The sequence below is a fragment of the Culicoides brevitarsis genome, chromosome 3 (assembly GCF_036172545.1).
Source record: "Culicoides brevitarsis isolate CSIRO-B50_1 chromosome 3, AGI_CSIRO_Cbre_v1, whole genome shotgun sequence".
NCBI classification, from domain to species: domain Eukaryota; kingdom Metazoa; phylum Arthropoda; class Insecta; order Diptera; family Ceratopogonidae; genus Culicoides; species Culicoides brevitarsis.
The window spans coordinates 3301401-3328105 of record NC_087087.1 but is presented as its reverse complement, the minus strand read 5'-3'; the positions used below and the strand labels follow the sequence as shown (position 1 = coordinate 3328105).

Here is a 26705-nt window from a genome sequence, read left to right as displayed (position 1 = left end):
TTCTTCTTTTTTTATTTTTTCAATAATCTGCTTGGATACGTGTGAGATTACGAAACAATTAGGTCTACGTTGCCATTGCAGTCATTCATTGTATAACGCAAAACAATGGAGAAAAGACAAAAGAAAGGTACAGTTAACGTAATTTGTTGAGACTTTAAAACAATTTTGCTCTGCTCTTTAAATTTTGTAAACAACTTAAGTTTTATTAAATTTTGTTGAAAAGATGAAAATTTCGCTTAAGAAAAATTTTTTTAGGAATTAAAATTAGGTCGATGGAATGAATAAAAAAAAAGTTTTAAACAAAAAAATTTGAATTTCATAAATAAAAAAAAGTTTTTCACGAAAATTTTGATTGATGGGAGATTTGACATTCAATATGTGTGTCAAGTTAACAAAACATTGATTCAGATTTAGAAAAATCTCCCGTGAGGCGAAAGATATCCTTGATAATGATGTAAAAAAGAGCTATTAGCACCATCTATATTTCATGCCAACAACATTTTCGTATAAAATTTTAGCTTTTGTTTCATTGGAGCTTCGTCTTTTTCTTGATTTAAACTAAAATTGAAAAAAATTTTAATTTTTTTATAAGGAAAAAAAATATTTAAAAATATTTTTATAATTTTTAGTTCTAAAATTACCTTTTTTTAAATAAAATTAAATTTTAAATAGTTTTATCATTTTAAAATTATTTTTTATATAAAAATTGCTGAAATTATTTTTTTTTAAATTTTTAAACAATTTTTTTTTAATTTTAAAATATTAAAGATTAATAAAAATAATTTAATTAATCTTTAATATTTTTTTAATGGCGGAAAAATTCTCCAAATATTTTTTTAGCTAAAAATTTATTTTTAAAACAATTTTTTATATTTAATTTTATTTCCAATAAAAAATCATTTATATTAATTTTTTTAAGTTTTGAAATGAAAAATCGATTAAAAATTTTTTTCTTCAAATTATTACCTAAAATAATTTATTTAAAATAAAAAAAATAGTTTTTGGTCTAAAAATTTAACAAAATAAATTTTAAACTCAAAAAATTATTCAAAATAATTTAAAAATTAATTTTATTTATTTTTTTAATAATTTTTCAGTAATTTTTTTAGCTAAAAATGTATTTTTCAAAAAAAAAAAATCTTAAATTTACGATTTTTTAACTTTTTTAAACAAAATATTTAACAAAATTTTTTTTATAAATTTTAATATGAAAAATAGATCAATTTTTTTTGTCAATAAAAATTTATTTTTAATTAATTTTCACAATTTTTTAGCTAAAAAATTATTTTTAAAAGAAAATATTTAATTTTATTTTTTTTATTTTTTTAACAATAAAAAATTGCTTTAAATATTTTTTTATAAGTTTTAAAATTAAAATTCATTTTTTTCTTAAAATTTAATTTTTATTTAAATTAATTTTTAACTTAAATTAATTTTTTTAACAAAAAAAAAAAAAACAATATTTTAACGTCCCCAACACAACAAAAATAAATTAAAAACAACTCCATCTATTCATTTTTGAAGCAAACACAAACAAAAAGCTCTTCAGGCAACATTTTCGAAAGCGCAAAACAAAAGCAAAAAAAAACAGGAATCTGGATCAAGGGGAAGGTTTTTATTGTTAGTCTGCAAAAAGTGATCAATCACTGTCCCGAGAATCAGATGTTTCCCTGTTTTTACTTTCAATTTTTATTTTTGTTCAAAAATTTCATCATCAAAGTCGATTTTTGCGACATTTCCATCAAAAAAGCCAAAATTTATATGAAAAAAATTATTTTAATACGCAAAATCACAGTAATTCCGTTTTCGTCGCGTGTGCCTGTAAAAGCTGTAAATTTAATTTTTTATCAGCAGCAAAAAAAAAACTTCCTGACAACTTGTATCTACAGCGCGAAATATTTACTACGAATTGTAACATGTTCGAGTCGAACGTGCGGAACAGCAAATGAGCGAGGGGTGAAAGATGCTACAAATTTTTCGATGTCATTCGTGATGCGAATGAGAGTTTCGGTGCATGTTCTTGCATTAATTTAGTCGAAAAAAATTTTTTTTTTCAACGGAAATTCAAAATTTTTGTGATTTTTTGTGAAATTTTCGGAGAAAAGTGAGTTAAAAAAATTTTTAGAGGAGAAAATTCATGAAAAATTTATCAAAAAAAAATATCAAAACTCGAGAGCGCAATCTCCATGGTTGCAATAGACACACACACACACGTTACATTGACAATAGGAACCGCACCCCAATAATTTTGCGTTGTGAAGTAAACTTTCATTTGTATTTGTACACTCTCTCGCATATATGGTAATCGCTTCGCAGCATCATGGCGCTGGACCAATTTAAATCTCACACAAAAACAAAAAGAAAGCAGTGATTTTGAAATTCTTCACGGAAAATCCTGAATTTAAAAGTAAAATTAATTAAAAAGTGTTAAAAATAATTAAAAATCCTGAAAAATATTTTGCCGCAAAAAAATTTGAAGGAAAATCATCGAAAAAGACGGAAAAAGCACTCACAAGGAAATGTTTTGGTTTGTTTGGCTGCAAGCGACAGAGCGCTCCTGTGACCTACCCTGTAGTTTCCGGGCTTTTGTAACCTTTACATCAGAAGCTCGACTCTACAGGTATCTCACAAGATGGTCCATCCAACGAAATGCTGACTAAAAGACGAAAATTTTGAATTTTTTATGTCATTTTTTTATTATTCATGAGTTTTTATTCACAGTGATTTTCACAAAATGGACGAATTTTGAAGGAAAAATTGCAGAAAATTGATTTTATTTATTTTAAAATTAATTTGAATTTAAAAAAAATTAAATAAAAAAAATATTTATTATTTAATTAAATAAAAATTTAGAAAAAAAATAAATAAACAAATTTTTAATATAAAAATCTATTTTTTGAACAAATTTCAGGTTTTTAAATGAAATTTTCCATTAAATTTATCATAAAATCGTATCTGCAGTTGATGCATTGCCATAAAACATATTTTTCATTCACGTAATCGCTGTAAAATTACGAGTTATGGTTTGAAGGTTGTAAAATATTAAATTGCATTTTTTGGCAAAAATAAAATTTTTATTTTTATGAAAGTAATTTTAATTTTTTAGATAATTTTTGGTTTTAATTTCTTATTTTTTTTTTTAGTTTTTTCTAAATTTTGTTTGAAAAGTTTAAATTTTATGAATTTTGAGAGAAATTTAATAAAAATAATTTTCAGGACTAACAGAACTCACAAAAAATTGTTATATGAAGTGTTATAATTAAAATTTAGTTCAACTTTTGATCGGTAGATGGCTAAATTTTTATTAAATTTCGTTTTTATTTTGTTTTTAAATTTTTGGTAGCATTTCATTTTCAAAGCGTTTTTCACTTTTCGATTGAATTTCATTTCGATTATCCTTATTTTGTTCCTTTTGGTATTGGTTGAATTGTTTTTTAATGATAATTCCTTTAATTTAAATAAAATAAAATTAATTAATTAAAAAAAATTTAAAAAAATTAATTAAAATTAATTAAATTTTTTTAAAAAAATTTTAATTTTGCTGAAATTTTTAAAAAATTGAAATAAAAATTTATTTTAAAATTTTTTTTATTTATTTATTGAAAAAAAAATAATTTTTGGAAATAATTATTTAATTTTTTTGAGAATCAATTTATATTAAAAAAAATTCGCTTTTTTTTTTTTTTATTTAAATTAAAAATATTTAAATATTTGACAATCAAAAAATTCATTCAAATTTTTTTTAATTTTTATCTTTAAGAATAAATATTTTTGAACTTGATTGGTATCAAAAAAATAAATAAATAAATTATTAAATTAAAAAATCATTGAAGAACAATTTAATTTTAATTGAATAAATAAATCAAGAAATCTTCGACATTTTTTTTTTTAATTTTTTATCCTTGATAAAAATTATCTTGAACTTTATTTTTATTTGTATCAAAAAATAAAATAAATAAAAATTTATTCAAAATTTTTCAAATTAAAGATTTATTTTAAATTATTTTATTTAAAAAAATATATTTTATCAAAACAAAAAAAATAATAATTAAAATTTTTATTAAGATTTAATTTTAAAAAATATTTAATTTTTATAAAAACAAAAAAATCCAAACTTAGAAATTTACTTTTTTTATTAATTTTCTATTCTCAAAAAAAAATCTTAAACTTAATTCAACATTTATTTCATCTTAAGAGACTTTTCAGGTTAAAAAAGTTCATAAAAAAATTTTTCCTTATCAAAACCTTGAAGCGGCATATTCTTTGTCACTCCTGTGTCGTCATTCCGGGCGAACATTAACAAGCTAATTTTAAACATTTTTTTTTTCTATTTTCGACATACCTTGACAACTCAGCACAACTTTAAAGCATAAAAAATACAACTCTGGCGAATCTACAAAAATTCTGCTTTATCATATTTTGGGTAGCATGACTATGGATAATCCTTTTTAAATACATGTATACGCAGCGTGAGCTCTTCTGCGTACTTATTGTCCACTGTTTGCCCGAAAAAGAGAACGAAGCCAAATAAACTTGTCTTGTTCCAAAAAAAAAAATGTTTTGATCATTATTTTAAAGAGAATTTTTGCATGCAGGAAGTTTACTGTGATTTTAAATCAGTGACTTTAAACTGATTGAAATTACCGACAACAAACTTTTGTTCGAACAAAGAAACAAACAGAAGCCAAAGGAGTTGAGTTTCGCAAGAAAAAGGCAAATCTCATGAGAGACTGAGAATCCGATGAGTTTCATTTAACTTTAATCGAGGCGAAACAACTTAATTTTCGCTTTTTTAATTTAAACTTTTCTTCTTTTTCTCGGTTTTCTCTCGAATGGATAAACTGTAACGAAATGTAAGCAACTCCCCCTTTTTTTGAAATGGAAACATGGAAAATCTCTCATGATCCACAAAATAATCAACAGCACAAGGACATGTCTAATCCACATCACCCTTCGTCGAACGAATGTTTGCTGCCAAAAAATTGACACCCCAGAAAACTATCGACACGAGGAAAAAATGACGATAATCGAAGCTTTCAATGCTTTGCTGCTTGAGCTCTTGTGCTGTGAAAATTTTGTGTTTCGCATTTTTTTTTTTCAGATTTTCTTTAATAGCTGAAAATTAGTTCATAAAAGTGCTTCCTAAAAATGAAAATAAAGCAATTAAATTAAAAAATAAAATTGAAAAAAAAAACAAAATATTTTGAAAAATAATTTTAAATAAAAAAAAATTAAAATAAAATTTAAAAAATTAATACGAAAATATAGCTTTAAAAAAATAATAAAAAAAAAATAAAATAAATCGTAATTTGAAAAAAAAAATTCAAAAAATTAAAATTTTAAGTTTTGAAAAAAAAAAAAATTAAAAAAAAATAATTAAATTAAATAAAAAAAAAATTAAATTAAAAATAAAATAAAAAAAAATCAACAAGAAATTTTTAACAAATTCATTTGAATTTAAGTGAAAAAAAATATAAAAAAATTAAAATTTAATTATAAGAAAATTTTTACTATTTTTAAGCTGATATGAATCCTTGAATACAAATTTTAAAAGAAAAAGTAAAAATTTTAGATTTTTTTTTAAAAAGTTGAATTGAAAACCTAAAATTTTTTAATACCTTGTTATGATATATAACTTAAAAAAAAAATAAAAATGAACCAAAAAGTCAAAATTTTAAACAAAAAACTTCTATAATTTATTTATGAATCTCTTTAATTCATGAATTTATTGAACTAAAATTTCGCAAATTAAAAAAAAATATAATTTTCAACTAATTTTGAAAATTTCAATTAATTAACTTTAATATTGAAAATTGCTTGGTTTGGATAAAAAAAAAAATTTTTATAGAAAACTGAAAAAAAGAAAAAAATTAAAAATTTCGCATTTCACAAAAATTTTCCATACGCCATTTTTCACAAATCCCATATATGTGTAAAATACTCTGGCGAAAAAAAAAAGAAATGATGGAAAAAAATTAAATTATAGATCCCTTCGTTTGATTTCGTCCATCATGATTTGAGTTTGAGTGACGTTCCGTAAAAGCGAGACGAACGAAAGAAGCGGGGATAAATAAATTTCGTGATCCCCTGTCGAAAAGAATGCATTATACTCTACTCATTTATAAAACTGAACTGACTGACATTTCAAAGCGTCTAGCGAAAAAAAAAATATACAACATAATTCAAGGGAATGTCAGAATTTTGATTAGTCTTTTGTTATCTTTCCTCTTGTTGGTTTGTGTTTGAATCCTTCACTCATTTTGACTTGACGATGTGCGTTCGAAAGAATCTCTTTTAAAAAGGAGCACTCTGGGCTCATTTTTTTTTCTTTCTTTGTTCTGACGCATGGTTCTTGTTAGTTTTCCTGCATTTTTTTTTGTAATGAGACAAAAAGAATAAAAATAAAAATAGTTTGAAAATCGTATTATTATAACTTTTACATTAATCGTATTCTGTCTATCTCTACTTCAAATATAATTTTGTGTGAATTTACAGCCGGTGTCTAAAAAATCATTAATCATCCAAAAGACTCTCTTTCTCTCCAGTCGTCGTCTATTTTTCGTCGTTGTAACGAAAAGTACGGAGACGACGACGTAACAAAAAGATATAAAGTACTACAGAAAGGTTGGTTTGTATCATCTCTCGTATCTCGTTGATGCTCAGCTCGCACAAGAAGTAGCTGATTTTACATTTATTTTGTGGCTCTTTTTATTTCGATAAAAGATATTTAAAAAAAATATTTTTTTTTCGAACTCAATTCATTTTGGATCAATCATAATTTGAGTTTAGCAGTCAAATATTTAGACAACTCAAAATGTTGTATTGAATTGTATCGAAGAAGGATTGATCCCAATGGAATAATTCCCAAAATAAAAAAATTCTTCGTTTAAATCCGTTACTAATTTACTGAATTCGCATTATGTGTTGATGATGACTCAACAAAAAATCGCGCGATATTTTTAGAAATATTTAGAGTAAAGTTCTAAATTTGAAAAAAAAACACTTGTGAAGTGTCTCATATATTATTGCTCGTATACAAACAAAGCATAAAATAATAATGAAAAAAATCAGTCGTTATTAATTTAACAATTCAAAGCATTAACAATGATGATAATAATAACAATTTCTCTGACTCGCAATCATTTCATTGAAAGTGCTCGTCAACCACCATATTCTCCGTTCTTTCTTTCATGCATGTTTTTTGGAGAATAAAAAAAATGGGCGGACCTATGCGCACAGAGTTCTCGTGCATGGAAACTGAAGACATGAATATTTTAGCCCGAAAAAAAAAATCACACATACAAAGACACATGTGAATGGATGAAAAATGCTTTTTTCGGGGTATTTTTTAATAAAAAAAAATTTTTTTTTGCCGGAAATTGAATTTTTTGGATTCTTTAAAAGTGAGAAGTGAAAAAGAAATTTTTTGTTTAAATTTTCTTCGAAAGAAACTTGCTGTTTCTTAATTCAAATAATTTAGAAGCTCTTTGTATGAGAATTTTAATGAAATTGAAGCTAAAGGAACATTTTTAAAGAATTTATGATTTTTCAATCAAAACAAAGCAAAAAACGAGGAAAGATATTGATCATGCATTTTCTCTTGTGGCAAATCTTAGTCGATATTAAAGAGGCGTGGTTTGGGTCGCTTTTTGCGTTTGTGTGAGTTTGCTTTAGTAGCTTCCATACAATGTCGTGTCGTTTATTGGTTAGTTATCAGCATTCGGTAATAATTTTAAGTTCGTTTTTCGTCTCGAAAATTTTAATTAAAGCTCTATAGCAGAATCCCTTAAAAACTATGAGATGAAGTTTATAAAAGTGTTTCCTAAAAATAAAAATTAAATTAAATAAAATTCAAAAATAAAATAAAAAAAAATTATATAAAAAAATTAAATTAAAATTTAATAAAAATAAATAAAAATAAAAAAAAAAATAAAAAAAAAAAAAAAAATATTTAAATTAAAATAAATATCAAATATAAAATTAAAATAAAAAAAATTAAATAGAAAAATTTAAATAAAAAAATTAATAAAACAATAATAAAATAATATCTAAAAAAATTCAATTAAAAAGAAAAATAATTAAATTAAAGTGAAAAAATAAAATATTTAAAATAAAATAAAAAATCAAATAAAATTATAAGAAAATAATTTTTTTAGCTGATATGAATTCTTAAATTCAAATCTGAAAAAAAGAGAACAAATTTAAAATAAATTTGAAAGTAAAAGATTTTTTTAAAAGAAAGTTGAATAAAAGATCTAATTTTTTCAAAATTAATTATGAAATATAGAATTCTAAAAAAATTAAAAAAAATTATTTAAATGAAAAATGCTTTTTTTCTAATAGAATTTTTTTTGAAAAAAAAAATTAAATATTTTGGAAAAATAAAAAAAATATATTTAAGAAAATTATCTTAAAATTCATTAAAAAAATTCTTACCTAAAATTTTTTTCAGATCCAAGCTGACATCCCATCACAAACCATCGTCATAAAAAATCCAACAATGCCAAAAACTTACTTCTGACACGCATACACTCAAAACAGGAAAATGAATGAGGCACAAAGCTACGGAGCAATGTCGTCTTGTACGTGTAAATAACAAACAAATGCAATGCAACGTTCTTACTTTACTTTGTTAAAGCGTTACCATTCAGAATAAACGGGGTGTTCGAAAATGATAGACGTGATTTTCATAAAATTCTTACAAAAAAACAACTTGCGAAAACGGGAGAAAATTGTCTGAAAAAAAAATTATAAAAAAAATTAAAAAATTAAAAGTGAATATTATGAAAAAAATTAAAATAAAAAAATAATGTGAGAAAATAATTAAGAAAAAATTAAAATTAAGAGTGCCATAAATAAAAAAAATAAATTTAAAAAATTAATTTAAATAAAATAAAAAATAAATTAAATAAATAAAAATAAAATAAAAAAAAGATTTTGTATAAATGTTGGTGTGAAAAAAAAATTTAAAAATTAAATTTAAATAAAATAAATAAAAAAAAATAAAATAATCAAAAAATAATGAACTCATTCCTCATGGGTTACCCGCATCATCCACACGTTCAAGCCCCCATGGGCTCAAGCTTAGATCCGAAATTCCCTCCGAGCGAAGACTACACGAACTACACAAATATTAACATGACGCACACAAACGTGGATTACCTGCATCATCATCAAGCTGCTGCTGTCGCGAACGGCTTCAATCATCATCACCATCAAAACGGGAATTACAATTACGGGCAACATTTTTACCATCCACACAATTATGGGACGCCTCAAATTGCTCCCGCTCCGCCAGCAGCAGCTCCTCCGCCTGTCGTTCCGCCGCCAACGTCAACGCATCACGCGACAGCTTCAGCAGCAAACCTCCAAAATGCGAACAATTACAACAGCGCGAATAGTTATTATGGCGGTTATTATGCTGCGAATTCGAGTAATACGCCGCTCATGGATTTACCGCTGCAATGTAGCACGGCAGCAGAACCACAAAATACAGCGCTTGGATTACAGGAATTAGGTTAGTGTTGAATGATGATGAGTTTTTTTTCGTTTTTGATGAATCGTGAATGAATTTCGCGCCGACGGGAAAATTTTTTGCTGAAAGTGAAAAAAATTGTTTTCATGAAAAATATTTTTTTATTACAAAATTTATAATTTTAAAAGTTCTAAAAGAATATTTTGAGCTATTTTTAATTTTTTCTTTAAATTTAAATTTTATTTTAGTAAAAAACAAATTTTTCTTGAATTTCGTTAAAAAATTCATAAAATGGCGCCATTTTATATTCATAAAGAAAAATTGACTAAAATATTTTTTTTTAAATATTGAATCTTATTAAATTTTCATAAAATTCTCAAAATATAAATAATATAAATTTTTAATTATTTTTTAATTTAAATTAATTAATTACATTTAAAAGTTAAATTAAATTAAATTTAAATTTTTTTTAAATTTTTGTTGCATAAAATATTTTTTTTTCTTTATTGTAAAATTTAAATATTTGAAGTTTTTTTTATTTTTTTATGAATTTCACTCTTATTTTGTTTTCTTTTGCAAAATTTTAAGTAAAAAAAATATTTAAAAATTAAATTTTTTCATATAAATTTAAATAAATGAATTTATCCATAAAAAAAATTATTCAAAAAAATATAAATATAATAAAATAAAATAAAAAAAATAATTTGAAAAATGAATAAATACTAAAAAATTTATTAAAAAAAAAAAATTAATAAAAAATAAATAAAAAAAAATTTAAAATAATTTTAAAAATAAATTTTAATTTTAAAAATAATACAAAAAAATCTACAAATAGCAAAAAATGTTAAATTAAGAATTTTTTTATGAAAAAAAAATAAGTAAATAAAACTTACCAATTTTTTTTTAAATAACTTTCAGGCATGAAACTCGATCGCAGGATCGAAGAAGCAGTTCCCGCTGCCCAACAACTACAGGAACTCGGCATGAGACTTCGGTGTGATGACAATAGCTCAGATCAGGTAATTTATCTTATTAAACCTAAAAAAAATAAAATATTAAAATTCTAACCTCAAATTTTTTTCTAACCTCAAAAAGGATGATCTTTTAGACGAAGATCGCTTAATGTTAGATCGCTCTCCCGATGAAATGGGCGACGATGACTTAGATGGGCTAGATTCCGATGACGATTGCGACGATGCAACATTGGGCGGCGGAAGCGATGGCGAACGCGTCATTTATCCTTGGATGAAGAAAATTCACGTTGCTGGAGTTGGTAAGTAACTAAAAAAAAATATTTTTTAATAGAATTCGTGAGGTTAAAAGTACAAAAATGTTTGAAAAAATTTTTTAAATGGCTGCTACAAGAAATTTATTTTTTTTTTGGTTCTGTTTTACACTCCAACTGGTTTGGTTTAATATTTCAGCGATATGTTTATATGATAAACATACAATTTTTTTTTTCATTAAGTCTTGTATTTTCATTTTGCTACATTACCTTTTAAGCCACTGTCTTTAAAATACATGAAATATCATTAATCAAGTCGACATGACGAAAAAAAAAAATTATGTGTAGAGTATAATGTAAAATATATGCATTTCTATCTCATTATTTTAAACGCGTGTATTGGTAGGCAACGAATCGAGGTGGTCCTGAAAATCAAGATAATCTTTAGTTTTTTATTTATTTCTTATATTTTTAGGCAAGTGCGATTTTTAAAAATATTTCGTATTATTTTTTGAATAATTTTGAGGCTTTTTAATTTAATTTTTATGAAATTTTAATTTTTTTTTTAATAATTTTATTAATTTGAAGAAGTTTTATTTTTTACGAAATTTAATTTTTTTTTATTTTTTAAAATTTTAAAAAATTATTTTAAATTTTTAATTAAATAAAAAATTAAATTAAAAAAATTAATAAATTAAATTAAAAAAATTTAAAAAAAATTAAATTTTTAAAAATTTTTATCAAAAAAAAAAAATTAAAAAAAAAATAATTAAAAAAATAAAAATTTATTTATTTTTTAAATTTTTAAAATTTTAAAAAATTTTTTAATTTTCTTTAGGCCAATAAATTTAATTATTTCACTTTATGTCGCCCCCCCTCCGAGTTTGCCGAATAAAATTAAATAAATTTAAATAAAATAAAAATTATAAAAAAAAAAATTTTATTTTAATTTTAAAAAAAATTATTAAAATTATTTTTTTTTTAAAATTTTAATTATTAATTTTTTTTAAAATATTTAAAAATAATTTAATATAACAAAATTTTCGATTTTTAATTTTTTTAATTTTTTTTATTTTAATTTTTTTTTATTTTATTTTTTCAAATTTATTAAAATTTCATAAAATCTAAAATTCATTATTTTTTTTTAAATTTCGAAAATTACGAAGGATAAAAAATGAAACATTTTAAAAAATTGCACATGCCTTAATAATACAAACTTACCAACATTTTTCAATTATATGACGACGAAGGAATTCGCAGGTTGCTTTGGCGGCAATGTAAACAATGATTTACGAAAACAAAACCGATTCTTGATTTATTGGCCCTCGATTATTATTCCTGATTTTTGTAAAAATAAAAGAAACCTTATTTATCATCATCATCATGATCACACGTCGTTGTCAGAGAAACATCAAAAGATTTTTTAACAGCCCATAACAAATAAGGTAATAATGGGAGAACGACGACGACGACGAGTACAAAGCCGAATGTTTCCAAACACTTGAGATGGAATGACTTATTGCTGGCAATTATTCAAACTTTTAATCAGCATCAAAATAGTATCTATTCTTGTCTATTTAAAAACCAATTGTAATTTGATAGACTGTTAAGTGACAGAGGGTGGTTTCTCATTTTTCTTCTTCTTCTTCTTGTTAAAACTTTTTTTCTCGTCTTCTCTTGATTTACTTCGTCTTTTCTTTGTTTTTATCTTCTGTTTGTTGTTGTTCGTCTTGTGCGTTGTGGCAGTTCAATAACAATCAAAAAAGTTTTCTCGTCTTTCTTCGTCTTTTATCAACAATTTTGTTTACCTTTAAAAAATGAAGTGTCATTTATTACTCCGCAACGAACAACATTTAAATTGTCTTTTGATGGATATTTGATGTAAAGCCGATATGAAGCGATTTTTTTGGGACTTTTTATAAGTTTTGAGCAACATCAATCACCGGGCCAGAGAGAGACAAGGAAAAATGTCAAAATCGGTCACTACCGCAGAGACGGGAATTTAATGAGCTTTTAATGCAACGACGAATTTCGGAGATAAGGAAAAGTTTTTTTGAAAGGCTTGTGCCATGAAGAGACCTTCAAGGTTGAAAAAAAGAAAAAAAAATAAAGTGAATTTTTTGTGAAGTGAAAATATTAAACTGAAAACTATTAAAAATTAATGAATTTAGTGAAAAAATTAAAAGACAATTAAAAAATTTAAAGAAAATAATTTAAAAAAATAATTAAATTAATTTTAAAAAAATATAAAAAATTTTCAAACAAATTCTAAAAGTTGAAAAATTTGAAGAGTTTTATTAAATTAAAGTAATTTTTGTGAATTTCTTTGGTTAACTACTGATTTTTTTTTATCAAACTAAAATTTTTAACAGGTTATGGGCCCAATTGAAAAGACTTTACAAAAGAGAGAATAATAGATTTTGAAAATATTTCATGAAAAATGAATATTTTTATATTTCAAATTCTTAAAGTCAAAATATACCTTAAAAATTTCGCAAATCATAAAAATATTTAATTTTATTTAAAAATTTATTTTAATATCAATTTAAATTAGAAATAAGATTAAAATTTTAAGTCTAAAAAAAATTTAAAAAATTTTTTAAATAATTAAATTTTTGTTAAATGCTTCAAAAAATAAATTTCTCTAAATTATTTAAAAAAAATATTTTTTTTTATTAAATTTTTTAAAAAATAAATAATTAAAATAAAATAAAAGAATTTAATAAAAAAAAATATTTTTTAAGTAATTTAAGAAAATTTATTTTTTTTTTTTTTTGAAGAATTTTTTAATTTTTTTTTTAATTTTTTTTTTATTTTATTTATTTTATTTTTTCAATAATTTTTTTTTATAATTATTTTTTTATAAAATTCTTTTAAATAATAATTTTTTTATAATTCTTAAAACTTGATAAATTTCTCAAAGGTATTAAATTTTGTCGAATTTTAAAATTATTTTTAAAAAATTATATTATGTGAAAATATTGAAGAATTCTTAAATTTTGTTTAAATTTGCTCATAAATTTTACAAAAATCATAAAAATTTAATTTTTTTTGAACATTTTTTAAGTTTTGTTTGTCAAAAATCCTCTTAAATTTAGATTCAATTGACCTTAACTTAAAATTTTTAAAGTCTAAACACAAAATGACCTTTTACAGTTTAATAGGATTTTAAATTTCCTATAAATTGATATATAATACTTTAATTCTCCCGTTAACACTTCAAAAGTTATAGACCTTTATATGAAAAAAATTATTAAACCCCTATACAAATTTTTTTTAACCAAAAATTTCACAAATTCCAAAATATCTTTAACTTGTTAAAGTTTAAACAAAAAACGACCTTCCTCAACTTTATAGCAAATTTTCTCAGCTTTCCATTTTTGTAACTTATTTGTTCTTTTTCATTAATATTTTAAAAGTTACAATCAAAAATCTACCTTTAAAGTACAAAACCTTCAAAAAAATCTTTCTCTTTAATCTAACAAAAAATAATTTCTGATAAAAACTACAACTTTTTCATGACTCAAATCCGTCTAATAACATGTAAATGACATCATTATCGCATTAAAACCTTTAAAAAGTTCACGCAATGACAAAACAACTTCTAATGCACGATTGTAGGAGCTCGCTTCAAGGTCTTCCAGAAGCACAAAATGAAACTTTCATTCGTTTAATTTAAAATGCATTCAATTTTTCTCGCGTATAAAGGAATTTTTCGAATAAGAGAACGAATTAAACTAATAATTAGTACTCCAAAAGACCTGACGAACGTCAAATCTGATAAACATGAATATGATTAACGAAAGATCTCATTGATGTGATAAAAACCGAACACAACTTCGAACGATGAAAGGAACACAGACTGAGGAGAAGAAAAAAAAACACTGAGCGATGTCGACGATGACTTTACAGAATTTGTACAGAAAAAATCGGCAGCAAGGTATAGTCGTCGTCGTCAACATTGAGTCGTCGTTTAATAAAAATAATAATAATAGGAGTAAAATATACGCACGGTGAGTTGAAGTATCACACAACAACAACGCCGAACTGCAAGTCATCTTTTCATAATAATACTAACAATATTAATAATCAACAATATTTGATAGTAAGCCAAGGTGTTGTTTTCTTGCTGTTGGAATGGCTGCCGACCCGCTTTGTCATCAAATATTGATTTTTTTCTCTGTGCTCCAGAATTTCGTTAACTTTGAAAAAAAATCCTCGTCGCCATTTCGAACATTGTCCATATCACTCGATATCAGCCCGATAAAATAAATGGCATGAGATTTTTTGATGGTTTTGTGTTAGTTAGGCCTAAAGGAGTCCAAAAAACCTAAATTTAAAATTTTAAAACGAACTTCAATTTTTCTATGCATTTGGGTATCTTCAAGTACCTCTCTGCCATACCTAATCGCACTCAAAATGCATAGAAAAAATGAAGTTCGTTCTAAAGTTTTAAATTTAAGTTTTTTTGGACTACTTTAGGCCTAAACTAACACAAAACCATCAAAAAATCTCATGCCATTAATTTTGATGAAATCGGGCTGATATCGTGTGATGTGTAACTCACAAAAAAAATCCTCGTCGCCATTTCAAACATTGTCAACAATGTTCATTTAAAAGCCAGTTGGAGTAATTAATAATTGAATAAATATCAACAAAATAGAACGAGTCGCCTAATTTAGTGGTTCCAATCTATTTTAATTGATATCAATCAAAAATCAATTATGTTTTCATTTATGCGACTCCCCGAGAGCGATCAGCGCTAATCATGTAGAACTTGTTTGTAATTGTCATTCAGGCAAACGAGATTGGCAACTTGATTAAAATACATCAGCACAAAAGTTTTGTCTATTTATCTGTTTTTCGTGCCATTTCGTCGTGTGACAACTTTTTGTGAGCGACAAGAAATTAAGTGAAGTTGGGAAAAAAGTTTTTCTCTGAGGCGTTTTTTCGTATTTATTTAGAGAGGAATGTTAAACGGAGGGAATTATGTGTTGATGATTGAAATCAGGAGAATTTTGCTGCCTACTAAAGTAAAAGGAAACGAGTTTTAAAGGCGTTTATTTGAGATTTGTTGATTATATGTTTGAGGAATTTTTCATGAGAATTTGATTTTAGATGGAAATATTTTATTTTATGAGATTTTTTCTATTTTAAAGAAAAAAAAAAGTAGCGATTTAAAAATTTTTTCAATAATTTTTTGTTTAAAAATTAAGAAATTTTTAAATTTAATTTAATTATTCAAAAATTAATTTTATAAAATAATAAATTAAGGATTCAAAAAAAAAAAAATTAAACGCGAAAAAATAATTTTATAAAATAAAAATTTTAATTAAATTAAAAAAATTAAACGCGAAAAAATTAAATTTAGGTTTATGTTAAAATTTCTTAAAAATATTTTTTAATTTGTTTTATAATTATTTTAATAAATAAAAAATTAATTTTTAAATTAATTTAATTAAATTCTTAAATAATTTTTAAAAAATATTTTAAAAAATTTTAATAAATTTTTCTATTGTTAAAAAATATTTTTTAAAAATTATTTTAAAGTTTTAAAATTATAAAAAAGTTTAAAATAATTTTTAGTTCAATTAATTTTAATTCATTTATTGATAAATTAATTTAATTATTTTTTTAAATTAATTTATTTTAATGAATTTGAATTATTTGAAATTTTAAAATAAATAATTTTTTTATTTAATTTATATAATAAAATCTTAATTAAATTTAAATTTTTTTTAAAAAATCTTGCATAATTTTTATTTTTTACCAAAAAAAAATTTAAAATGTAATTTTTTATAATTTTTTTAAATTTTAATATTTTTAAGTTTTTCAACAAAATAAATTTTTATTTTTATTTTTAATAATTTAATAATAATTTAAATAATTTTGTTAAAAAAAACCAACAAATTAGCTCCAAAATTAAAAACTTACCAAATCTCCCGAAAAAATATTTATCTCTTCATTTTTGACACAATAAGGACTTGAAAAAAATCCTTAAAGCAACTTTTCTTATCACTCTTCTTCTCAAATTGTCCTCTCTCCATCAAAAGAAAAGTTCTCTTTCCTCGCATTTTCTTATCTTTTCTGCCAAAATTTAATCTTGCCAACATTTTTCATTCGAAATTTTCAAATTATGTCACTCATAATACGTTTCGTTCTATTTTGTGCTTCGTTTTCTGTCAAAACTTTGATATTAAAAAAGTTTGTTATTTTAAAATTTTTCCTCCAAACAAGGGTTATTTTTTGCTTTTATTTCATTCTTTGTGAAAAACTGCGTTTGTCCCGTACAAAAAGGAAAAAAAAACATAAAACGAAAGGGCCGCTCGTCTCGTACGAAACGAAAAATGATAGACAATGATTAATTAATGTTTTAACTTTGATACAAATAACGAACTCTCTTCCTCCTATTTTTTTTTTCGAAAAATTTTCTGTACATCTGTTCGTCAGTTGAGAGAAATAAATTTTTAATTTTTCTTTTTTTTCTTTTCAGCGAACGGTTCATTCCCGCCAGGCAGTGAGCCCAAGAGACAACGAACTGCCTATACGAGACACCAAATTTTGGAGCTCGAGAAGGAATTTCATTACAATCGATATTTGACGCGACGAAGACGCATCGAGATCGCTCACACGTTGGTTTTGTCGGAGCGTCAGATCAAAATTTGGTTTCAAAATCGCCGAATGAAATGGAAAAAGGATAATAAACTGCCAAATACGAAAAATGTACGGAAGAAAAATCCCGATGGAAGTCTCGTTAACCCACCGCCTGCCAAGAAATCGAAGAGATCGCAGAACAAAAAGCAGCAACAGCAGCAGAATAATGTTTCGAATGAGGTAAGGCGAGAAATTTAATTTATTTTTTTTTTTTATTTAATTCGTTCAGTTTAATATTTAAAAAAATAAAATAATAAAAAAAAATAAAAAATAAATTACCCGAAATTACCTAAAAATTTTTAAACAATTTTGATTGATTTATTTATTAAATTTTTAAAATTAGTTTTGAATAATAATAAATAATCTATAAAAAAATGTTTTTTTAATTAAAATTTTAAATTTTTAAAAAAAAAAAATAATTAAAAATTAAATTAATTAATTAATTTAATTAAATTTTTTTAAATTATATTTGACTTGTTTAAAGAAAATTTTAAACTAATTAATTTAAATTTAAAAATATTTTTTTAATAAAATTAATTTAATTAAAAATAATTTTAAAATTAATTAAAAATTAATTTAAAAAAATATTTTTTTTAAAAAATATTTTTATTTAAAAAAAAATAATTTTGAAATCTTCATTTTTATTTAAAAAAATATGAAATTATTTTTTTTAATAAATACAAAAAAAAATTTTTTAAAATTTATTTATTTTTTAGGGAAAAATTATTTTGTTTAAAGGTAATTTAAATTTTAATATTTAGCAAAATGAAATTATTTTTTCTAATTTTTTTAAAAAATTATTTTTTAATTTAAATAAATAATAATTTAATTAAAAATTATTTTTAATTAATAAAAAAAATTATAAAAAAAATATTTTTAATTATAATAAATTTGACATTTAATTTAATTCTAAAATTAATTTTTTTTTAATTTTTTTAATTAATTTGAAATTATTTAATTTATTTAAAAATTTTATAAAAAAAATTAAAAAAGTTTAAAAAACTTTTTTTTTATTAATTTATTTTTTTTATGACAAAAAATGAAGAAAAATTTATTTATTTCAAAAATTTTATTTCAGTTAAAATATTAAAACTGATCGAATCGTAACTCAAAACCAAACAAATTACAAAAAAGTTACTTTGTAACAAAAATAAAAAAAAAACGTCAAAAAATTATCTCGTTTTATTAATTTGTTGCCCATTTTGCTTCGTATTTAATTTCATGTCACGCAGTGTATGAGATCCGACAGCCTTGAAAGCATGGGAGAGCAGCAACATTACATCTCAGCATCGGACGTAACGGGTTTGATTAATAGCAGTGTCGATTCGAGTCTGAATTCACAACAACAACAACAACAACATCAGCAGCAGCAGCACGAGAGCAACAAACATTCGACAAACAACAATGATAACAGCAATAATTTGATGAATCTCCACGCAAATTTAAATTCAATTAATATCAAAAGTGATTATGGCTTGACAACGTTGTAAGAGTAAATAATTGTCACTCGTCGTGCTCGTCTCCTCTCCCATGGGGATTTACGCCAATGTCCATTTACTCCTTTTCATTATATTTCCCCGAAACCCGAGCGTAATCCGAGTTGTCATCAGGTGTTTAGTGCTTCGGACGAGTAAATTAAATAAATTAACGGAGTGTACGTTCCTATTAATGAAATATTTAATGAAATTTTTTATGTTATTTAACGCAGTATTCTAACCAATTAAGTGAAAGACACTCGAAAAATGTAAATATTGAACGTTTAATTTATTCATAAGTGATTAAATGAGAATTTTTCAATGAAACGGAATTCGCATGAAAATCAAAACGAAAGAAACAAATTCGGAAGATACAGTGGATAATTTTTAAGTTAAAATGTGCTCATAATTTTAAGAAAAAAAAAGTTACTGAAAAATTGGTCGGTTAAGAATTTATTTTTTTTAAATGGATTTAAAAAAAAAAATTGTGAGAAATTAAAAAAAGGAGATTTTTGTTCAAGAAATTATTTTAAAATTCAAAAATATTGAGATTTTTATTTAATTTCCAGTTAAAATATTAGAATTTTTGAATCTTTAAAGAGAAAATTTCATTAAAAAAGATTTTTTTAAAATAAATAAAATGGCGGTTCATTGAAGATCAAATAAAAATTTTTATTCAGTTTTGACATCTCTAATGCGTCATTTTTATTATTTTTGCGCCTTTCTTATCAATTAGAATAATTTTTAGTACAATTTCAATTAAAAAATGAGTTAAAAAAATAAAAATTTTAGTTTTCAATTAAAAATCATTGAATTATGATCAATTTTGCGCTGATTTGTTCAAAAAAAAAATAAATAAATAAATAATTCAGTTGATAATGTTTAAATTTTTGATATAATTTTTATTTAATTTTCATAAATTTAATTTTTTTTAATTTTTTATTTTTTTTTTAATTTTTTAAATTTTTTTTTAAATTTTTTAAATTTTTATTAAATTTTTTGAAATTTGAAATTATTTAAATTTTTGAATTTATTTCAAAAAAAATTAATTAAAAAAAAATAATTCAGTTGATACTTGATAATTTTTAAATTTTTTAAAGAAATTTTTGATAAATTTTCTATTTAATTTTCATAAATTTAAGTTTTTCTTAAATTATTTAAATTTTAAATTTTTATTAAATTTTCTAATTTTTTTCTAAATTTTTGAATTTATTAAAAAAATAATTAAAAAAAATAAAGAAAATTTAATATTTTGCTAAAAATTTTGAATTATTTTTCAAAATATTTTTAAATTTTCTTGTTGATCAATTTTACAAAATTTTTTTTTATTAAAATATTAAAATAAAATTAAAATATTTTCACTAAAATTTTTTTATAATTTCTTATGAAAAAATCATTTTTTGAACAAAAATCTCCTTTTTTTGCTTTTCATCATTGAAAAATTTTATTTTTTAAAAAATATTTTGATTCGTTAAGAAATCTTCAAAAATCAAAATTAAAAAAAAAATAATTTAAAAAATTTACGAAAAAAAATTTTTTTTTAATTAAAACATGAATAACCGACAAACCAAACAGTCTTTAAAAAATAAATAAAAAAATCAATGTATAGAAAAAAAATATAATCTTAAAAAATTAAAAATAAATGTATAGTAAAAATAAGTGTAAAAAATATTTAGAGAGACAAAACAGTTGACAATATCAAGTAGTAGACGAACGACTTTCAATTTAAATTTAAAAATTATTATTTAATAAATCAAAAAAAATCTCTTAGGTTAAAAAAAAAACAATTTTTTGTTAGAAACTTGCTACTTGAAACCATTAGCCGATAAGAATTGATAAGTAAAAAAAAATATATTTAAACACTTAAAAAATAAATTCATCGCGAGATAAATATTTATTATTAAGGATTATGATAAATAAATAAACGAATAAAAAAGTATTTTTGGACATTGACCATATAAAAATATTATTTGTACTGTTTTAATCTTGAGAGTGCCATTTTAAAATTAAAATTAAATTTAAAGAAAAGTATTAATTTTTTTATATAAAAAATGAAACATTCGGTTTTTAATTAATTAATTTTAATTTTTTTAAGTATTATTTGTAAAATGTGATAAAAAATAAAAAATTCATTTAAAAAATTAAAAAAAATGTTTTTATTGACTTTTTAAGCCAATTACCAAAAAAATTTTTTTTCAAAAAAAAAAAAAAAAATAATTAGAAAGGATTGAAATCTGAGAGCGTGTCGTCGTCCTCATTGAAATAAAGAAAAAGAAAAAATGGTAGGTTGTGTTCCTTTAATGGGATTAACATATTTTAAGATGACTCCCTGTCGATTACGGATGACATGAATTTTTAACAGGGATTATCTCTGTGCTAAATTTGTTTGCTACTGCTTTAAAAGTCAAGTTTTTACGGCTACTGCACGAAAAAAACCCCTTTTCGGATTAAAAAAAAAATTAAAATAAAAAAAAAGTGTCTTGAAAAAAATATTTTTGACAAAAAAACGTCAGAAAAGGAGATTTATCGTGCAATTTTGGGATAATTTATCAAAATTAAGTGTGTTTCAAGATCAATTTCAACAAAATATGCGCTCCTCTTCACATTTCACACACACATCAAGCATCGAGCATCAGACAATTATTCTTAAATATTGTTTAAATTTGCCTTTCCACGTATTTTCACATGTCTCGTAAAATATAAAATTGTATCCATCCCAAAAAATAACAATAAAAAAGCCCGAAAAGTGTATTTTAAAGTATATCTCTCTCGCTGTACGTAAAATCGAGGCGAGCAGAGTTATATTCTTTGTATTATTTTCTATGATTTTGCATCATTAATCAAATTGCAAGAGCGACGACTGACATGCATGGGACTAAAGAATATTTTGTTTTTGTTATTTTATCCATTTTATTTTTTTTTCTCTCGATTTTTCGTTTTTTTTTTGTACATAAATGAGAGCAGCGCAGAGCTCTTATATAAAATTTGTTTGTTTATTTGCGAAGAAAGCAATTTTTCTCGTTCGGCGACATTTTATCTTGATATGGCTTTCAAATTGAAATGATAATCAATAAAATCAGCTTCGGCCGAAAGAAAAAAAGAAAAAATGTAGCGTGCGAGGTTTTTATGATTTATGTGAGTTTTGGGTCGACATAACGTTAATTAAAGCGGAAATTAATAGAAAAGAAGGAAGTTTTAATTAATATGCAAATGTTGTGTGTGGCTCGCGTCAAAGTAATGCATAGTTGTTGATGAATGTTTTTGGTTTTTATGATGGATCAATTAGAAAATGGCGCTATGAATTTTTTTTTCTAATTTTTAGAAGAAAAAAAAAAAATATATTTTTCTTTTTGATAAAAAAAATTTTTTTTAAATTTTTTTTTAATAAAAAAATTGAAAAAATATTAGAAAAATTTTAAAAAAAAAAATTTTTAAATACTTTTTTAAATTAAACTTTTTTTAATTAAGCTTTTAATTTAAACTGAAAAAAATTCATAAATTGCTTTATATTTTTTAAACAAAAAAAAAATAATTTAAAATTTTATTCAAAATTTTTTTTTTTAATTAAATTTAAAATTATTAAACATAAAATTTAATTTTAATCAAAAATTGCTTTTTTAAATTTTTTTTTAAATTTTAAAAAAAATTTCATGAATTTTAAATTTTTAATTAAATTTTTTTTTATTTAATTTATTTTATAAAATTTTAAATTTGTTAAAAAATTTAAAAAATTTTTTTAACTTTTTTTTTTTTTTAATTTTTTTAAAAAAAAATAAATAAATTTTTTATTAATTTATTAAATTAATCTTTTTTTTTTTGAAAATAAATACAAGGAATTTTATTTTAAAAAATTAAATAATTAATTTTAATAAATTTAATTTTAAAAAAATTAAATAATTTTAAATAAAAATTTATAATTAAAAATTTATTTAATTTTTTAATTTTTTTAATAATTATTTTTAATCAAATTTTTCAGTTTTTGTATTAAAAAAAAAAATAAAATAAAATTTAAAATGATTTTTTTATTAATTTAATTATTTTTTTTATTTATTTAATTAATTTTTTTATTTTTTTAATTTTAATTTAATTTATTTACAATTTTATTTAATTTTAATCAAATTTTTAATTTTTATGAAATTAAAAAAAATAAAATTCAACTTATATTTTTAGTTTTAAATATTTAAAAAAAAAATTTTTAACTCATAAAATAATTTTGAAGCTCAAAAATTTAGAAAAATGATAAAAATTTAATTTTGATGAAAAAAATATCGAAAATTTTAAATCTCACAAGAAACGGAAGGAAAATGAAACATTTTCAGTAGCAACTTGTAGAAGCGCCCCCTATCGGTAAGTAGAACTCGAGCGTATAACACTTTGCTACATGAAAGAAACTCAAAAAAATGTGAACCAAAATTTATTAAATGTGTGGTTTTGAGACATTTTTAGCATAAATTTAATAACAATTTTAAATTTTTATTTATTTTTTGAACAGAAATTATTAATTTTATCAAAAATTCTTCAAAAATGCTCAAAAAAATAAATTTTATAATTTTTAATAAAAAAAAAATTTTCAGATGTAGTTTTGTCACTTTTTAAGCATAAAAAAAATTAAATAAATAAATTTCAGGTAGTTTTGCAAAAAAAAAATATAAAGACATCAAATTTATTTATTTACAAAGATTAACATTTTAAATCCTGACTTCTTTTTTTTCTATTTTCTACAATTTTCAAAGAACGAAAGAAAAAAAAATAAAAAATAAATAAACACACAACAAACAAGAGCTAAGCAACCAAAAAAGGACGCATCAATCTCTTGCAATAATAATCATAATAATTTAAAATAATCCCCACTTCTAACATAAAGCTAAATACACCCGCTTTTGTCTTTCCTTCCCTCAAACTCTTCCTCGCTCCGCACTCGACGAAAGCACAGAAGACAAAAAAAAACGACGACATTACCAAAGAACGCCCGTCGTCACTTATCGACATGGATTCCATTCCGTACGTTCCTCCGCAACGCATGCATTCCTCATCGACGGCAGCAGCTACCTGAAATCCAGCAGGAAATTATTTTAAATTCCGCTTGTATGTCATCCGATGTAATATTACATAATCAAAGTATTCGACGTGTTTCCCCCTCCCTCGCCCCCTGCCCGCTTCAGCGAACAATTTCTGGTCTCGATTCTACAATAAATTTCGACAGGAGGAAAAAAAAGTTTTGTAGTCTAGGATTCTGCGCTTTGTTTCTACGGGCGACGAACGTTCTTCTCCTTGCGTCTCGTTCCGCTGCTGCTGCTGCCAAAATCATCTCTATGCTAATGTTTTTTAATAAAATATATAATTTTTCTTTGAATAAATGTATGAATCATTGTGGGAAAAGTCGTGAGTTTGTCATTGAGGGAAATTTTCTCGTGTGTGTGTTTTTTGTCAAATGGCACGAAAAACTACAAACGGAAGAAGCAGAAAACGTGCATGGGATTTTGTGGATTTACGTTTTTGAATATTTTGTCTTGATTTGAGGTAGAAAGGAATAATTTTCAATAAATTTATTATTTTTCTCTTTTAAATTGATATTTATTTAATTTTAACTAAATTTATTATTTTTTTAATGAAATTTTATAAAAAAAAAATAATTTTATTAATTCAATATTATTTTATAAAAATTTAATTTTATAAAAATTATTTAAAAAAAAAATTTTTTTAATTAATTTTTTTTTTAATATAATTTAATTTTTTATTTAATTTTTAATTTAAATATTTTTTTTATCATAAAATTTGAAGAATTAAAAAAAATCTAATATTTTAGTTGATTTTAAAAAAAAAACTTTATGAATTAAATAATTTTTATAAAAATTTAAATTTTATTTTATTTTAAAAAAAAATAAATTTAATTTAATAAATATAAATAAATTTTTTATTTTTTAATTTTTATTTAAAAATTTTTTTATTTTTAATTTAAAAAAAAATAATATTTTAAAAAAAAATTATTTTTATTGATTTTTGATGAAAAATTGAAAATTATATTTAATAAAAATATATAAAAATTATAATATTCAATTTTTTATAAATTTTTTATTATTTTTTTTTTTATTTTTTTTTTATTATTTTTTTTTTTTATTAAAAAAGGTCCTGAAAAATGAAAAAAATTAATTTTAAAAAATTAGTTTAATTGAAAAAATTTATGAAATTTTATCAGAAAAATATTTTTTATAGCATTTCTTTCACAATTTTTAAGAATATTTTATTTTTTAATAAATATTTTGTAATTTTAATTCAAAGTTTAAATCTTTCAGAACTTAAATTAACAAAAATTATAAAATAATTAAATTTTTTTAGTCAACTTTTAACTTTTCTAACAAGAAAAAATTTTTTGAATCAATTTATGATAATTTTAAAGCTCAATTTTTCATATTTTTGTTATTTTCGAGCTCAAAAATTTAAAAAGGTTAAAATTTTTTAATAATTTTTAGCTTTTTTAAGTTCATAAATTGAGTTTTGCTCTTCAAGATTTCTTAAAATGTAAAATATTAAAGAATTTAAGTCAATTTCTGATGATTCTTCGACAAAAATTAGAATTTAAAGTAAAATTTGGATTATTTGAACATGAAATTTAACATTTGTTCCTTGAAGTTTTGATAATTCATTAAACATTTTTTTAAAAAAATTGACAATTTATAAAGGTTTTTAAAATTTGACTCAAATATTCACTTTTTTACATCAAAATTTTGGCGAGATTTAACATTTTCAGCTCCTTTTTTGATCCAAAAACTTCAATTTTTCTTCAATTTCAATAAAAATCCATCAAAAAATCCTCGATTCGTTGCTCTCTACCACACATAAACCTCTCTAGAACCGAATTTGTCACCGAATATCAAAACAAATTCGGATCTACAGGGTAGACGTAAAGGTAAAAACATCATTTAACACTTTTGTCGATCCCTCGCTGCCAAATCCATTCCGTTGTGCATTAATAGTTATCACCTCGCTCGAATATTTGCTGATTAGTTTCACACTTCTTCTCTAATTCCGAATGTTGTTAATTTACTCCAAAAAAAAAATCATCTGACTCTCTGTGGAAAAATAAATTCATTAATTCACATTTATTCGAAGCAAATACAAAAAAAAAATCGAGGTTACTCATGTCGAAGCAATTAACGCCTGTTCGAGTTGTTGACACGATTTTGATGTCTTCCATTCCTTTTTTTCTCTTCTCTGTGATATTTTAATCCAATCCATCAAAAGCGAACAAAAAAAAAACGGAGCTTCTGTCAATCAAAAGTTCAGCCATTTTTTTGTGAATGTTTGTTCTCTTCAATTTCAGTTGAGTGATTATATCCGATTATACTCATTATGTTGCCTCCCGTTCGTCCTTTCTCTCCGTTTCTGACGTTCAGATTTTTCCAAGGGTGATGATAAGTGTCGTTGCTCGTACAGAACGCCGTAGAGCGGTATATGTTATACGTAGGTCTATAGATACAGCGCTAAATGTTGAAATAAAATACGAAAAAAAAAGAAAGTAAGAGAAAAAATGTGTAGAAAGTTCAAATAATGTAATAAAGTGAGCAGTCGACGGCAGCAAAAAAGGGAAATTTCACGCTGTACGTGTATGGTACGTAGCTCTGTAGATGTACGGGTATGTGTCCTTGTTCAAACAACAACAACTACCCCTCGCAACTTCGTATGCCATTTAAATAATGTTTCAGTAGAATAATAAAAGTAATGGCCGTTCCTCTTGCTTTGCCTCGTTATTATTATTACGTATCGTCGTAAAAAAAACGTAAGAAAAAGGAAAGAAAGGACAACGGTTTCTGGAAATTTATTTAACCATCTGCCTTTTTTTCTGTCTGTTTAACAATTGTTTTATTGCATCGCATTT

General features: G+C 22.5%; 1 protein-coding gene across 1 annotated transcript; it reads left to right on the top strand.

The window, feature by feature from the left end:
* The first annotated feature begins 9021 nt into the window (after nt 1–9021).
* LOC134833620 (homeotic protein deformed) lies at nt 9022–18844 on the top strand. The gene is made up of 5 exons (XM_063847998.1): nt 9022–9517; nt 10394–10494; nt 10571–10748; nt 17194–17534; nt 18587–18844. The coding sequence occupies exons 1-5, from the start codon at nt 9022–9024 to the stop codon at nt 18842–18844; spliced, it is 1374 nt and encodes a 457-aa protein (XP_063704068.1).
* Nucleotides 18845–26705: the final 7861 nt, after the last annotated feature.

Excerpts from the sequence above, each read along its gene's own strand:
- LOC134833620 (XM_063847998.1), top strand. The coding sequence starts at position 9,022 with ATGAACTCATTCCTCATGGGTTACCCGCATCATCCACACGTTCAAGCC. Across the intron at positions 9,518-10,393 it reads GCTTGGATTACAGGAATTAG|GCATGAAACTCGATCGCAGG; the intron begins GTTAGTGTTGAA and ends AATAACTTTCAG. Across the intron at positions 10,749-17,193 it reads AATTCACGTTGCTGGAGTTG|CGAACGGTTCATTCCCGCCA; the intron begins GTAAGTAACTAA and ends TTTTCTTTTCAG.